General features: G+C 37.6%; 1 protein-coding gene and 1 long non-coding RNA gene across 3 annotated transcripts in view; one reads left to right on the forward strand and one right to left on the reverse strand.

Annotated features, from left to right (window-relative positions):
* Positions 1-13,310: 13,310 nt before the first annotated feature.
* On the reverse strand, positions 13,311-14,503 carry LOC118682982 (uncharacterized). The gene is made up of 2 exons (XR_011395557.1): positions 13,864-14,503; positions 13,311-13,798 (listed from the first exon to the last, which is right to left on the reverse strand). It is a non-coding gene; the product is annotated as an uncharacterized lncRNA (long non-coding RNA).
* Positions 14,504-15,072: 569 nt separating this feature from the next.
* Ino80 (chromatin-remodeling ATPase INO80) overlaps positions 15,073-17,232 on the forward strand; it is a 68,395-nt gene continuing 66,235 nt past the window's right edge. Inside the window, exons 1-4 of one of the 2 annotated variants that reach the window (XM_014240645.3) lie at positions 15,073-15,332; positions 15,392-15,752; positions 15,811-16,004; positions 16,062-17,181. In XM_014240645.3, the coding sequence (XP_014096120.2) occupies positions 15,419-15,752; positions 15,811-16,004; positions 16,062-17,181 (1,648 nt within the window). In that variant the 5' untranslated portion in view covers positions 15,073-15,332; positions 15,392-15,418. The remainder of the gene's footprint in view (positions 15,333-15,391; positions 15,753-15,810; positions 16,005-16,061; positions 17,182-17,232) is intronic. The other variant, XM_070107195.1, reaches the window with a different exon arrangement.

The following is a 17,232-nucleotide window of genomic DNA, read 5'->3' on the forward strand; positions in this document are numbered from 1 at the left end:
TTGTTGAACTTTGCTGTCAAGTAAATAAATTCCTTTTCAGCACCTATTTGCATGCCAGCGTAGAGTTTGTAAGCGCGAACCAACGTATGTTAACTCACTTGAGGCGCAGCTCTTTTGTAGTCTTCCACTTGCTCCCGGTTTGCTTTTTAACGCAACTGTGGTCGTGGCAAATGGCTAAAGAAAATCGTATTAACTCCTTGTTGCGTTTAGCTAAGCTGATGAATGGTTGCAGTACGACCCTTTCGGTCGGAATTAGCGAATGCAGCTCAAGGCGTGTGCTTGTGATGTTTTAAGCGCTTCACCTAGTTGCCTAGTTAACCATGTATCAGAATGCAGTAATATCAAATGGCAATAATACACGGAGAAAATTTAGATAATTCAAGTGGAAATATGTTTTTAGTTGTTCTATTCGAGCAGTCTTGCAGCCTTACCTGCGTTTAACCTTATTTAACAATCTTCCGGATCGTGTATGTTTCAATTAGTTGCTAAGCTCAGCGCTCAAACATCCTGGTAAGCGATTTGAGAGGCGGGTTCTAAGGTTACATAATTTCATAGAGCATTAGCTGTCAAACTAGCTATCAAAATAGACACTTGGATTTGACATTGATGTTAAATTTATTCGGCATTTTGTGACCCAAACTCAGCAAACACTCGCACCAATCAAGCTCTTGACTCATTTCTAGTATAACGGGTATATAATTTAGCAAATTTTATCTCTTTTAAGTGGGAACATAACCAAAAAGACATAGAAACGAATGCCACATATTCCCTTGGTGGGAAGCTTTTTGGTAATGTGACTGACTCCTTCTGGAAACATCGCAGCTAGAAATATGAAACCGCGTAAGAAAATGGAGTACGATAGCCCCAATAGAGCTTAGAAGAGCGGAGTAGAGGCAATCGGCTAAAGCTAGCCCTAAAGATGAAACTCCTTACGGATAACTGGCAGGGCATGATTCCGAATGAGATACATCTTAAGCGAATAGGATGATTTCGTGCTCTCGTATGCAATGTGACAATATCTTTTCTCTTTCCCCTTTGATAACCAAAAAAATAGAAAACCCTAGGTTCCTCCGTACTTAGAATAAGAGGTATAGGTGAAAGGACATTACTGGTATAGTACCTACGGGCCATATGTTGCCTTCTTATTCCACTTTAAAATAACTAAAAAATAAAAACCACGTAGTTTTGAAGAATTAATCTTTCAAGAGAGACAACCGTCTACCATAGGAGAAAGTTGGTATTGAAGATTGGCAAAATCAAACATTTGCCACACTTTATTGGTATCTGCAATCTTTTGCAAACACGCCGTGGAGTAGGGGTCACAAAAAAATGCTTGACAACGTAGTCGAGGACGCTACATTTATGAAACGCATTATTATTGGTGACGAGATGTGGGTTTATGGGTATAACGACATTAACTTTTCAACAATCTAGCTCCAAAAACGAGCCAAAATCGGAAAAACAACGTCCAAGATCGTTTTCTTTGATTACCGTGGTTTGATCCTCCATGAATTTTTTCCACAGGTCCAAAAGGTGAATAACGACTACTACTTAGCCGTTTTAAGGCATCTACATGAAACAAAAAATTCATGGATTTTCCAGCACAATAATACGCTGTCAAATTCTAGCATAATTGTGACAGAATTGGCTCCATATGACTTTTTTTTATTTCTACCATCTTTTATTACCCTAGAATTGCTGAAAATTTCAGTTGTTTTTCTTCTGCGTGTACAATTTTTAACTCCCCTCAAATAGTTTACACCGGGGAGCTCACCAAATAAATATGTCAGCCGCAGCAACGGCATTTTTTGATTTTGAAGCTATTTTTAATTTCTCCCCTTTAATGTCTGCTATTTCCTCAGTGGCGCCAAGTTTACTTTACCTGTAATACTTGTTGTTGTATATAGCAAAAGTGTATGTTTATGCAAATGTCATCAAGTTAATGCGTTTATCTCAAAGCTCACGCCGGCAGCATCCACCAACGCCCGTCATATCCTCTCATGTCAAGCTGTAGCAAGCGATTTTAAGAAAAAATCAGTGTGTCAGTAATATTCGGTCCTCACTGTACCATACTCTGCCGTACCGCACATTCGCTTGACTGACAACCCTCTCTCGTGGGTTATTGTAAACGATTATTTTTTTCCTGAAATTTTACACCGTCTGTCCTTTAGCTTCTATGATTTTTCGCATTTTCCTTAGCGTATGCAATTTTAATTTTGCACTAATTCGCAATTTTTCCTTTAGCCACTCAGGCACTGACGCGTCACGTAGTTGGAATGCGGAAAGGTCAAGTTCGGCTATTAAATCTCTGCATGCGAGATGTCAAAACTAATTGCTATGCTTAGATTTCAAGGCGAGTGTTTTGTGGAAGTACTGAGAACTTTTTGTTAATTTTGCTTTTTCCCTCGCGCAATTTTTTGTATTTTCAATTCACCATAACTTAATTCCGCCAGTTTCATCGACATGTACGCTGTCTATTTAAATTTGTTGAATACTATAAACCCTCAGCAAACAATATATATTTTCGAACACGCAAGGCAACTTTCCACAGTTAACTGCGTGTCTAAAAGGTATCCCATCGCGTTGATTTCTTTTGTCCTACTGAGTGACAGACAACATTATGTCGGCGCGACTTGTTTTCCATAAGCCAACTGCCGACCCCTGCAGCTCATTTTATATCTCTTCACAGCAGCCCACACGTCCCGGTCACTGCTCCCTGTAAGCCACTTTCTCCGCAACTCGAGGCTTTTTCGCTGGAAAGCTTCAGCAGCAATAACATTTTTACCAGTTATATAATTCTATTAAAAACGACTATTTTTAAGCACTTCTCAAAGTGTTCCCATTCATTAGTTTTTAAATACTCTCCCACAGTTGGGTTGCTTGGTTTGGTAGTATTTATTTACTTCAACATTTCCTTTAGATTTTTAAAGTACTCTCTCTATCCCATTCTTAATTTCCGTCCGTTTGAGGTTTTTCTTCCACGCACTTCAGCTTCGCATTTCAACGCGATTACGCTTATGTCGTACAGAGTGTCCCCTATCATTAAATTGCTTTTCACTAACTTAAATATCAAAGCTACAATTATTGTAAGTACTTTATTACTAGGATCATTCAAAAAGTCAGTAGCAATGCTTCCTCAAGTTTAGTTGAACTGTCAAAAGTTTCCGAAGCGATGATACTGATATGTCATAAGCACTCGATGTTATTTAAAATAATTACTTACTGTCAAACCCGACAGCTCGTTATGGATGATAAAATGTAAGCGACCTTCGTCTCAATATTTTTGGGTATAATCTTGTCCTCTTATTTGCTTTCTAACAAAATATAGGTAAACAGCTACAAATTTAATTAAACAAAGTTATTGTAAAGCACTTCATATTTTAGGGAATACCTCTAGTAAATTTTAACAAAACATATTTGGTTTTACATCGAGTTAGAGAGTTTAAAACTTGCCAGCCTTTTCATCCTTGTACAATTTCTGTGAATTCTGCTGACAATTTTTATTCACTTATATATACTTGTAGTGATGGTAAGCCTAAGAGCCAATCGAGAGATGCCATCCTAAAATTGTATGCAAGAGAATAATTGTTTGGAATAACCAACAGATCGCGTTTACTGTTTTAACAATGGTTCTGCGTATATGTTTTGGGTTTTCGGGTGTGTATAAAATGTATTTATATTTTCATATTCAGTTTATCGCATTAATGTAAACTTCCTCACTATTGATCTTATAATGAAGTACCAGTAAGAAAGAGCGAAAAAACGGGCGAAATCGAGATTTGTATATTTTAAAAGATCTTTATAAATATCTTCTGAAAACAAGTTAGCCAAAATCTTTATACAATTTTTTAAGGAGCATTTTAGGAAATTCAAAACGTTTAAATAACACCATGTAGTATAAGAGGCCATGAAGATATAATACAGATATTTGGTTATATTTATAGTTAGTTTCGTACACGGGCTAGAGATAATGGGTTCATTAACTCTGAATGACCTGTTGATCTGTCGAAAAAAATTTTACTGTATACGCTCGTTCTTCGAAAGAGAGCAGAGCTCAAGCATAGTAAGTAAAGAAGTGGGCGAAACGAAGACGTTTAACACTGATTAGAATAAATCTTACTATATACATCCTTAAATATATACCTACCATTAATTCAGCTAGTATATAGATATACTTATGTCCTGTTCTTCGTGGTTCGTTTACTAAAAATTTATTTTCTCGTCTCATTCAATACAGTTTCTTAGCGACGACCGTATTTATGTAAAATATAATTTCATATATACATACAGACATGCATACATATAAATATTTTATGAGCCAAAGGATGTCCGCTGACTCATGAAATTATCTCTAATGAGCCATAAATTCTTTAAACTAAAATTTTATGAAGCACTTAGCGCAGTCAAACTGAAAAAAAAATGTTATCAAATACTATTTGCGATATTTGCTTCAGTAGACGACAACTTTGACAAGTTTAATGGTATTTTAATGAGTAGATTTCGGCTGATTTATGCTGGATTTTTATTTGAAATATTTTCTTCGGAATTTAATGCGTTATTTATTTTATTTAAGGTAAGGTTTGATCTTACAAAAATATTAAGGGAGCTAAGTTTAGGTGTAACCGATTTTTTCGTATTCTCGCAATTTGAAAAGAGCAATCATTATAAATTTGCGCTTTGAGTTTAAGCGACCATTCTGTGCCTCCTCGGTGGTTTTCAACATACCCGTTATCATCCGATTTCACCCATTTACACACAGTATAAGGATATGCTAGAAGGACTTGTCCTCAGCAAGTTTGTCGGGTTCCGTTCTACCTGTGACCATACCTACAACCCATTGTTCTCTGCTAGATAAAGTTTAGGTTGATTAAATTTGCACAAAAGTGTTAATTTCTCTTATCGAAGCTGAGTTCTGTAACGGGATGCTTTGTGATACCATGTGAGTACTATAGTTGAGCCTAGGTCTAGTTGTCTCACTCTTTAAGGCTGCTAGCTGTTACGCTACCTCATACTGCATTGAGGAAATTGGTTATACCACTTTTTATGAAGTTTCTGTATACTCTCTTGTATCGAATTTAATGCTTTTCAACTACCACAAACTATTGGATAAGATAATGATAAAAGAAAACTGCTAAAGAAATTGCGAATCGATAACGTCAATTAACTTTTTGTCTCATAAAATTTCAAATAAGTCAAAATATTCAACCAGTTTCCTCTTGAATAAAACTCGAAACACTTTATTTATAAGAAAAAACCTAACTAACTAAGATACTTAATGAATAACTACATTTCATACTCTATGAAAACTTTTGCAACTGCTCACACACACCCAACTACAAAGGAGAGATAATTAAATTAAAGTTATATGTCAATAAAACAGAAAATTGAGGTAAATATTGCTAAATGGCCGGCGAGAGACATGACTATAACCGAGCATAAGGAAAAGTAGGCAAAGAACGAAACATGAGACGAACTCTTACAAGCAATGGCTTGATGAATAGGTACCGTTAAGCAACAGTGCCGTAAAGCTGAGCTATACACACGGCGATTGATCCACATTTATGAGCAAAAGGATAAAATATTTTGTGTGTGTGCGCCGACGAAGGTCATAAGGCGAACGGAAAGTTTTCTATTTTATATACAAGCATTGATGCTTCATGCTCAGACAAAGTGCTTCCGTATTTGTATATGTGAGTGCTCGGATACTGCACATTCGTGGCATCTGCCGACTTGAGTCAAGTTTTAATGGCTTTACCGAGTGAGACAGGGAAGTAGACATACACTTTAAGTAAAAGTTGTGCCTCATAAACGTCAAAGCGACGGATAAAGTTGGACAGCAATTGCGGAAGCGAAACAAACATAGGCCAACGCGTGCAGAGCAAGAGGAAATGAAACTCACTCGCGATGGCATATGAATCGTAAATGGAATAGAATTTTCTCAGTTTAAAGTAGCTGAATTGAAAACTTGTGACGCCGGTGAGGGGGAGTAAAGCGTAAAAGCGGAAATGTAGACAAATAAGTGAAGAAATTAATGTACTTTATGGGACAGGTACAGAGAAGAGGAACGTAAAGCATAAAAAGTTAGTGAAGTGATTGTATGAAGACCAGTTAGCTACCTTAATTGCCTTGGAAATGCTTTTCACTTTTAATTATAACATAGAGCAAGCGAATCTATTCTAGTTTCAATAAAGCTAATAAAAATTCTTCCTTGCGCACCTTTGACCACGCTTTAATTTTAGTTCATAGAGCTAAATAGACTCGGATATCTGTCGATTGGATTTCGGAGGAAAATAACGAAGGCATATTCCGACTGTTGTCATCATAAGCAAAAATACAAGTATATTACCGCTTAAAATCAACAAATCGCGTTTCTTTGATATTCCAAAAGCTCGAGCGATTTTTTGATTTTACGATCATCCACAAATATCTTGATATTTTCGTCCAGCCTCTTTCAGATGACCATTATAGTTTGGACGGTGCTCTAGAGACCTAAATGAAATTTCACAAACCACATACGAATGGCAGTTTCGCCTGACTGTGTCCCGTTCCCATATCGTATTTAGCATTATCAGATTGCGAGGCGCGATTTCGATGCTTGATTGGCGTCAAAACTTTAAGACAATTATAAGCCCAGAAGTCACTTTTACTCCATGACTCAATTCATATATGTGTGGCGTTTGAAATAGAGTATTAAGGAGTATTTAGAACTATTATAATTGCCGCCATTGTTATTTTACCTGGAAAGTTTTCATCTAAACATTTTTCTACGCTTATATTTTTATGGTAAGAACTCGTCGCTTTTAATTCTTTAGTCAACATTTATGGCGTACTGTGGCTACACTAAGTAGACTAGATCAGTCTGGGACTTTAAAAATATCTGCCTTTAGTTTAAACTAGATTTAAGGATCCGAAAAAGTGTACTCAATTGGTGGAATAGTAAAAAATGTGGCTTTCCACTCCTCTGTAGTGTCGAAGTGTACGGGTCAGTCAGCCTTAGCACGTAAAACTTTAAATAGCAATGGTATTTACAGACTATTGCACGTAACCACTTGAAATTCCAATTGGAACATCATAAAATATTAATCAGTAAGATAAGGATAATTATTTTTATTGGCGTAACTCCTTTGGTACAATATTCAACTTTTTTTTATAAGTGAACCCGAGTTTGCGAATCTAAAGCGTAGATATTTTATAGCAAATCGTATGTAGATTAAGATCCAGTTCAAGAAAGCACGAGTTCCTAGAAATATCGTCACGCGTTGAGAACCTCTTTAAAATTTTTATTTCAATGATTGACTTAAGCCATTGTGGTTATTTTCCTAGCGTAAGACATTAAAAGCACAAAAATACACTTGCTTAAAATTACAAGGATTTTGCACAGAAACTTGATTCACTCCGAGTTTTCAACAACCAACGCCATTCGCAAGGCTAAACAACTTTCAAGTGACCTTAGTTCTACCGTTTGCCACAAGAAATGGCTGTTGTTTTATGCAAGATTCAAGTTAATTCAAGTTAATTGGCAAATTGCTGCAACATCTTGTGGCGATGCCTGGAACTGGCACGAAAGTCAAGGCAGCAAGAAAGCGCAACGACACTGATATGGTTTGCACTGTTATGACGAAGCTGCATGCAGATTTGTAGAGTTGTTAGATAGCGAAGAATCCAACTGTTTTAGGTCAAGGTAAATGCCGTATTTTACCGGTGTGCTGTATGAGGCAACAACAAACAACTAGAGCGAGTTTAAGAGCGCAACTAAGTTGAGAAACTATCGCTACCCACGCACCAAAGAAAACGCAGCAAAACCAAAATTTAACATTGTACCAAAGAGCTTACGGGTGGGCGAGTCAACTTACTAATACACAAACTGCAACGGTAAATTTCAGTAATTGGATGCAATTCAAAAGTTGCTGTGCAACCAAAGAAACCCACACACAGCCACGAATACCAAAGCTATATATACTCGTATGCTACTACATTTGCACACCGGACACATCGAGTTGCATCGGGCTTATTGCCGTCTTGTTTTTGTATTTGTATGTAAACATATGTGTGTGTATAATCAGAATTGCGTTCGCATTAGCACACATACCATAGCTTACAATAATGAGCTTAAGCTTGCACAGATTTTCTCTTCAACTACCCACGTTTTGCTGCAACACTTGCCAGCTACGGTGCGCGCGTAAACCCGTAAGTAAGTGAGTTCAATGATTGGAGGCAACTTCTGTACTAATCTTGATTAATTGACTATTTTTGTTTGGGAATTCGATGCGTTTGCCGTCATTAGTATTTTACAATTGAAGGGCAGCGTCACTGCTTTGTGGAAAAGCTAAGTTCAAATCAGTGTACAGCGTTGAAACTAAGGTTAAGGAGGAAGATAAAAAATAAATCGCAGGTTTACATGAAACAAGAAATCTAGGTCTGGTGGGTAGAAAATGCCATTTTTTAAAGACGTCTTTTTCCTAATGCAAATTTTTTTTTTACGCATGTTCTACCCAAAAGTAACTTCCGACGTTATCACATTTTTAATGAAGTTTTCCAGTCTCTGCGCCAACCAACGCAATTCTTTGGAAGTGGTTTGTTTAATTCCGTAAAGTTTATACTTATATAAACAGTGAGGACTATGAATATTGAACTCCTAGAGAAACTCCAATGAACAAGATCAAAAAATTATTTTGTATGATCTAAAATGAGATTGATCGAGATAACAACACTATAAAGATCTTAAAGAATCGATTTGAACGTATCGTTGATGAATATTTAGTCAAGTGCCCCTGTCGCCCTCGTAACACAACGATTTGGTAGTCGGAACAGTACATAACAGTATAGTATTATGGGAATGTTTGAAGGAATAAATCGCGGAAAATAGCTCTGATTGAGAAAGAATAAAGTAATGTATCGAGCCAAAGCACCGCGTAGTCCTATATGTTATATCAAAGAAAGCTAGAACTGGACTACATAAGTAAAGTAGTAATATCGATGGTATTCGTATATGTATATGTTTGTTCGTGAAATTACGGTACGTCCGGTTTGCTGTTTTAAAGTTAGATTAGAAGGTGTTTGAAACTATTCATATCATATCGCTTTTTCAAACAAATCGCGCGCATTTACTAGATCAGATCTGTCTGATCATTCCCACATATCGAAAAAATCGAATTAAAAATCATTCGCGTTCTATGATGCGTTATTTCAAAACTTTTGCAGCACCCTTCTTCCCGTGTTTTAAAACTAGTACTACTGATTCGCTATTCTCTTAAGTTTTACTTTAAAACTCGCACTTGCTTGGCCCCAATATATATTTAATAAAAACACTTTTAGCGCAAATGTAACACAACAAGGGAACTTCAAATACAAAAAATAACGTTCGAACACCACAGAAACGCGCTTACAATTGGTTATTATTTCCTCCGCTAAGCGCAACATTTTGCAACAGCTGCGGTGCCACAATGTGTTCTACTCAAACACCAAGGCAAAGTTTTGAAAATTGTAAATGGCAATTTACTGGTAATAACTTTCGTGCAAGCCAAGCAACACTTTTTCTGTTTATTTTTTCAATCACACCTGCAAGAACAACCCAGTAAACACAAATATCTCCGAAAACAAGAGAGAATGTGCGAAAGTAATGTTTTGTTCTGTTGACGGTTATTCGGCACTGAGATAAAAATAGCAACTGCCGATGGAAGTTTTTTCATCGATAAGTACTTTCCGCTTCTTTTAAAAGTCGCTATTGGTAATCAAAACTTTGAAGAGATATACTAAACGGAGTACAATTAAGTCTTGAAGTTCATGTAGAATCACTATAGAAGCCAAATTGCTCATATGTTGTGACGAAGAGCTCTATAATGATATTCAATATAGTTCTGAGATTACAAACAAATCAACAATCTCACCTCAACCGATTGCCGGTGGATTCTGTTCTTAGTATATAATCCGTATCAACTGTGGGTAATGAGAGCAAAATAATGCGCTTTCTCTGCGCTAGTAGAACCTGACTTCAATTTAATGTGAGTTTGACGTTACATTGTGAAATAGAGCAACGACTAGCGCCCTTAGTGGGTTTATCCTTATTCACTAAGACGGTGTGGGTCCGGGAACTTTTTACTTGTCTCTATTATTGGTTTGTTCTTTTTTTTATATTTTATTTTGTCCTTCCTTCGTTTAACCACTTTGTTTTTGCTATTGTTTACATTCACTTTGGCGCAAATAGTATTTGAAATTGCCATTTATTCTGCTTGCTTGTCTGTGAACTTTGTAGCTAGAGGATTTAGTACAAAAATAATCATTGGAACAATGACAAAGGTCGAGTTCACATGAGTTTAATATTCACGCCAGTTGAGTTGCACTTTAGCTTTACATATGTACCCTACAACAAACTGCTGATGGGTTCACCAATACACTCACATTTGTTATGTCAGTACTGACAGTCAAATGAACAGTAAAATGATTGTCAATGTTTACGATTTTTCCAATAGCAAATTCTGTATACGTCGAAAAGAGACAGAATACATTTCCATAGAAGTTTCGAGAAGTTGTGAAAATGTTATTCCGTGCGATAAGCCAAAAGTGTTGCGTGCTTCTGTGCAATAACTATTTTTGTGTTAAAAAAATAAATAAATAACGAAGGAGTTTTAAATATACTATACGTAAGTTATTATTAAGTTTAGTTTATTTTAGTTAATTTTCATTTTTATTTAGGCAATTTTAAATACCGAAATATTCACAAACTGGAGAAACACGTACAGCAGATCTTTTGAGGGAAGCGATGATTCAGGCATGAGAGTGAGCAGTATAAATATATAATGAATTAATTCCGAATATTCATGTGTTAAAGAGAGATGCATATTGCGTTTGTTTAGAACAGTTTTTGCACAAGGCTTTTAAGAAAATTATAGAAACTTTGTTCTTCGTGCTGACAAATTTTTTTCAGCTGTAACTGTCATATTACCGGTTAGATGACTGTCACTGTTCTTGTAGGGTATATATACATATATGCATGCATATTTATTTGTATTCATATATCATACGGTTGAATGCAACCACCATGGCTTAAGAGCTCAAGCTTAAAAATAAGCAAGGTAAAAATCAGACTTGAAAGTTTTCTAAAAAGTTAAATGCGCTTAAGCTAAAAGGCTTAATCCGAACTCCATCTCGTTCTGATGAATGATAGACAAATATCGGAAATATTTAAGGCCTTTCTGATTTTCAAGCCTTAAGAAAGCAGTCTACATTTTGTGTGGTCTCACGTCAGTACGAATGATAAATGACCCATACGACTTTAGACCAAGATCTAAGAGCCCAGAGGAAATATCGATAGATGTAAGAAACTACGATTTAGTACGGTTTCAACATAATATGTAAAGAAAGCGATATGTAATCCATTCACTCTATTAGTACGTTGATGTTAATATACTATGACTGACGAGAGTAAATAAACTCACCATGATTCTTAATTTAACGCTGGTCACTAATAAAAGACCCAATGAGAGAGAAACAGCGAGAAGGACCTTATATTGAAAACTGCGCATTCTGCCAACATAGTAGGATCATATTGCTTGACGCTATATTCTTACAATTAGTCCTCCCATCTGTCAAAATACCAACTCAAATCTATTTCTCTAACACCTCTTGCAGATGGATTGTAAAATTCTTATACAATAAGGTTACATTTAAAAAATTTTTTAAACATTAGACAACACTTATTTTTGATTATTCATTATTAAAGTTAGGCTTTTTATTTTTAAAGTATATAAAATATTTTCTTTTACTAATATTTACAACTTTTATTGAATTATAGTTAAGCGGTTTCTTAGTCACAACATTTAAAAGACTGCAAGGGCATAAAAATAGTTGTAGCCAACCTTCTGTATATTTTGTCCAATATATGCATCTTCAATGTTGATGTCTGATTTAATTTTCTGAAGGCACTTTGTTGATTTGCGCTTTTTAAGTTTTTTACTATGTTACATCATTACTAGAGGTAATGTGATCCCTGTCGACATAAATGGAACCGAGGGCCTTGAGCCTGCGTCTACAAATTGCGGTGCAATCTATAATCAGGTGTTCTAGTGTTTCCGGCGCCATGTCGCAGAACCGGCAGTTACTGCAAGAAGCTATGCCCAAATTGGAAATATTTTTTGAGCCTGCAGTGCCCAGTGTAGAGAGCGACAAGGAGCCGGAATTTGTTTCTGGAGGGGTTTATCATAGCTCTGAACCTGGCTAGATTGTACCCTCCTAGTAGCAGTTTAGCATGCCGCATACCAATTGCTTGCTGCCAATGAATTTCTTTACCCACCTTTATTGTGTGAGACCCCACTGCAATGCATGGTTCCGGCCCCATCATCCCAGAGGCAGCAGCAGAGCGGGTGAGTTCGTCTGATTAGGTGTACCGTCAGTGTGCCTCTCAACAGTTGGTCGAGTGTGGAATCACTCCAGTCCGCCTTACTGCCGAAAGTAAACTTTTTCGTAAAGTTTACCCTCTTCGTTACGCCGTCTCTTGGAAGGAGGGGGCAGTGGCGTATTATCCTCTAAGGCCCTCATTTGTTAAGACGAGAGTAACTTCCCTTTTCCACACCCCTCTGCTGTCATGAGCAGCCTAGTATTCTTCGCAGTCTGTTTAATAACTAAATGGAGCGGTGTGAGCTCTAGCATGACCTCAAGTGCTGCGGTGGGGCAAGTGCGCATTGTCAGAGTGGCGCAGACGCAGGCAAGTCTTTGCAGCTTCGATAGTTGAAGACATGTCGAAGTCTGCAATGCTTTCGACACCCATGCCACCGCTCCAAATGTAACAATAGGCCTCACGCTCATGGTGTACAGCCACCTGATGATACTTGATAATACTAGTGCCTTTGTGGCTTTGGGCAGCATTAGCTCCACGTGCCTATTCCACCGCAAGGTGAAGTCCAGTGTGAGATCTAAGTATTTAATCTCCTTAGACACCTCCAGCTCGCTGTCACCAAGGGATAGAGTTCTCAAGCCCGGAAGAGATCTTATTTTAGTGAAAGGGATGACGGTTGTTTTTAAAGGGTTGATGTCCGTCGCTTTGCTAGGCTTAAGCTTCTTTGGACTATATTTCAAATTTCCCTGTTGCCATAATGACAATGTCATCGGCGTACCCCTGGCACCGAATTCCGTTGTTCGTCAGCATCTCAAGGAGTTCATCTACTATGAGGCTTCATAGAAGGGAGGACGATACCCCGCCCTGAGGGCAATCTCTTGTAGTACCAAGACGTATCTTGCTCTCCCCCACCGTAGTTTCTGCAATCCTAGTAAATCTAAAGAATTCTACTACGTCTTAAAATATCCGTTCTTGGATATCATTTGTGGGACATAGTAGTTTACTTCTCCGTTTACTTATATTTGTGTAGGTTTTTTATTAACTTCTGCGTCTATCTACCTCTATTAATAGACTCATATGTCCACCAATTTTGTTTTCTACTTTGTTGTTTTAATCAGCCAATGTTAACCGCTAGTCGGCTAAGTTGTTGAGCCTATCGTCGAGTTCGTCAACGTATTTCTGAGAAAACATTTAAACAGAAACTGCTTGGGAACTTGAGAGGAGTGCATTATGTTCCTCAACCGGAAGCATTCGGGCCTCTTTAAGAAGTTGTTTGTCCGGGGACATCAAAAGACATGCTGTGATAGACCGAAGCGCGGTGTTCTGAGTTGTCTGAATCTTCTTAAGCTGCCTCTTGCTACATCCAGGCCACAGCATTGGGGCTGTGTATTCAGAACCGGTCTCATTTTTTCTCACAGTTTTCTCTTTTGATGTGTTTGCTGATTAATTATTTCGAATTTCCTCCTACTAATGAGCAGAAAAGAATCAAGTATAAAATACTGACAACTATATTTGAGTAATTGGGCCCTTACTTATTAGCCGATACTAAATACGCGAATTCTGTGTAGCAACTTGTAATGCTGGAAATAGAAATTAAAATTATTGTCTTGCTCTATTATTTACAATTCAGTAATTAGTATTTATGTAATAATACATGAAGTCAAAAACTTTTAATGTTTATTCAACACACAGGCAATTGTGTTAAAATGTAAACAATGCAAACAGCTGTTGCAACAAATTGGACGACGTAGACTGTGATTACAAAAACTTTGATTAAAATATATTGATTTCAACTACGTTCTGTTCAAATTAATTGCACACCGATTAAAATAATAATAATATATTAAATATTAAAAATACTATATAAATGGTTTTTCTAAAACTGCTTTTACCTTGACTTTGAAAATTATGTGTGGTATGGTAGTGACCGTACAAAATTCGTCGATAGATCTATCATGTGGTCGATACTTTTATTGGTTTTTACGTCAAACACAATCTGGGCATTTTTTACAAGTTTCGTGGTGTATTCTCAACCTTTTATATAAAAACAAGTAAAAATGTATGATAATAAAGGCAGAGAATATTATTGAATTTATTTAATTTTTCTGCTTTCGTGCTCTTGAAAAAAGTCCTCACAAAAATTGACTTCGTATGTTAGCAACGGCAAGCCAATCAGAGTGCAAATATAAAATTCTTATTGGGAATGGTTTGAAACCTAGCTACATCACTTTAAAAATGTCATTATTGGGCACCAGAGTTATCCACAATACTTGTTATAAAGCTTGTCATTTTTGGTAAGATATTAAATTCTTTTAAGACATTAGTGCTTATAATTACAAAAGCAATAAATATATCACAGATGGTATATGAATTGGATGGCTAAATAATTGTAGAACGTGAGATGCAACTCTGCGGAAACTTTCGTTCATTTATTTGTTTTGGTTCAGTTTTGAAGAAGAAGAAAAAAGTGTAGGGTTTCTGGGATTCATGCTTTAAATTTCTTAGTTTTCATGGCACTTATTATATCGTTAATTGATAAATAGATAATGGTACTATTTTAATCAAACTTTAGTAGAAACTTATTTGGTACTTAAGCCCTCTTCGATGTCAAAACTTGTCTGATTTTTGTAAATTCAATTACACAATTTTGTGCGCATGCAACCCTTCGTTAGCAATTAACCAATCAGCTGTAAGTTAATAAGAATTTTCGTTTAGTTGGCTTTATTTGCAATTTTTGTTTTGTTGCTGCCTTTTCAATCGAACTACAGCAATAGCATGTAAAACGCGTATGACTTATGACAGCATTGTGTGGTGATAAAGAAAAATTTGTGGTTGCGCATGTGAAATTTCTTAGCGTTACGTATGCATATTTCACGAATAACTTTCTGAACAACTGGTTTTCTTTCGAAATTTGAATTTGAATTACATGTAAAGAATAGCGGAAGTAGCACAGCGCAACGGACATTGTAGAATACAGCGGATGCATTTAAAACCAAACAAGGTGACTGGGTCAAAATGTTAAATTTTCTTTAATTCTATAATATATACAATTATATTTAGGAAATTGTGTGCTGAAAAGTTAATGACATGCTGCAAACTGGCGCAAGCGGAAATGCAATAGTGATGAACCAATTGCCGACCACTATGGGGCCACAAACGCCAGCGCAGACTACTGCAGCACAACCTACCAACCAACAGCGCATTGCAGAACCACTGCATATACAACGACTGGAGGCGGCTTTAAATATGCGACCCTTCATGGAACACGCAAGAAAGGTGTTATCACAACCGCTCAGCAGCGGTGATGATTCGAACGCAACAGAAGAAGACGAACATCAAGTGGAGGGCGGCACAGATAATTCTGAAGACGAGGTTGGTGGTACACGCAAAAAACGCAATCGACGACTTGGTACCAAAGAAGGTATTGCACAGAAATAATGATAAATGTTGAACAGTAACCATTATTATATATATTTTAGAGCGCCAAAGTGTCAAAATGCATTTATTCAACTTCAATGACCTTACAAATGATAGGGAGTGGCTGTATCATGTGTTGCTTAGCGATACCGATACTGAGACGGAAATTAGTGACGAAGATGACTATGTTAAAGAGTTACTAAAAACACACATATTTGAACAGAGACATCGCGAAAACTTCTACAAGAAGGCAACGGTAAAGCCACAAAATTATTATTCTTATTTTTTTTTCATATACAAGTTTATATTACAGAATACCCAATATGCTTACTACGGTGCTGGTATGCTCTCCAACCATGACATGTTCCCCGAACATCAACAATCTATAGTGGGCGTGCGTAAACGCAGGCGGCGCACTAAGAAAGAGAAGCCCATAAAGCCACCGAAATTGCCGAAAGAACCCAAAGTGCGTAAGCCACGCAAACCAAAGATCGAACAACCTGAGCCTGGTGAAATCCCACCGTCCGAGCTGAATAATTATGCCTTTGGCGACACTTCCGCAGTTAATGATGAGGATGACAATATAACCGATGATATGGATAGCACTTTAGATGCCAACCTGTCACTGCTACCGCCGAGTGGTGTGCCTCATAGCGGACGTGGACGTCGCCGTAAGAGTCAGCAAGCACGTACACCTGAGGTAATGGCAGCACGGCGACGACGGGTCTGGCAATTAATGGCCAAAAAAGAGCTTGGCCGCTGTCAGCGCGGCAAGGCCAACAATCACAAGGAAGTGGTGCAAAATTGCAAACGCGTGGCCACTATGTGCTCGAAGGTTGTGCGGCAACGCGCTATGATTTCACAAAAAGTCATGAAGGAGACTGTGTGGCGCGCCAAACGCCTCACGCGTGAAATGATGGGTTACTGGAAGCGGTACGAGCGCGTTGAGCGCGATACGCGTCGACGCATGGAGCGTGAAGCCGAGGAGCAGCGCAAGATGGATGTAGAAATCATAGAGGCGAAGCGACAGCAAAGAAAACTAAACTTCCTCATTACACAAACGGAGCTTTACGCGCATTTTATGTCGAAGAAGTTGGGCCAGGGCACCGAAGAGGAACAGCTGCGTATACTAAATCAATTGGATGAGGAGATCAATCCGCGTTTAGCCGCTTACGACGACTATGATGCTGAGCACTACAAGTCGTTGGCGCAGAAGAACGCTGAAATGGCTTTCTCAACCGACACCGATAAGACGCGGCGTTTCAATGTGGCGGCGCATTTGAAGCAGCAGAATGAGTCTGCGGACCATCGGGTCATGAACAAAATTAAAAAAGAAGATGATGTGGAACCGTCACTGCCAGTGAAGCCAGCGAAAGCCGATGTGCCGCAACCAGAAATGTTTAAGGGCACACTCAAGACCTATCAGATTAAGGGTTCGTATTTATTGAGTTATTTGATGAGAAATATTTTTTATTATCGAACTA

The sequence above is a fragment of the Bactrocera oleae genome, chromosome 2 (assembly GCF_042242935.1).
Source record: "Bactrocera oleae isolate idBacOlea1 chromosome 2, idBacOlea1, whole genome shotgun sequence".
In the NCBI taxonomy this organism is placed as follows: domain Eukaryota; kingdom Metazoa; phylum Arthropoda; class Insecta; order Diptera; family Tephritidae; genus Bactrocera; species Bactrocera oleae.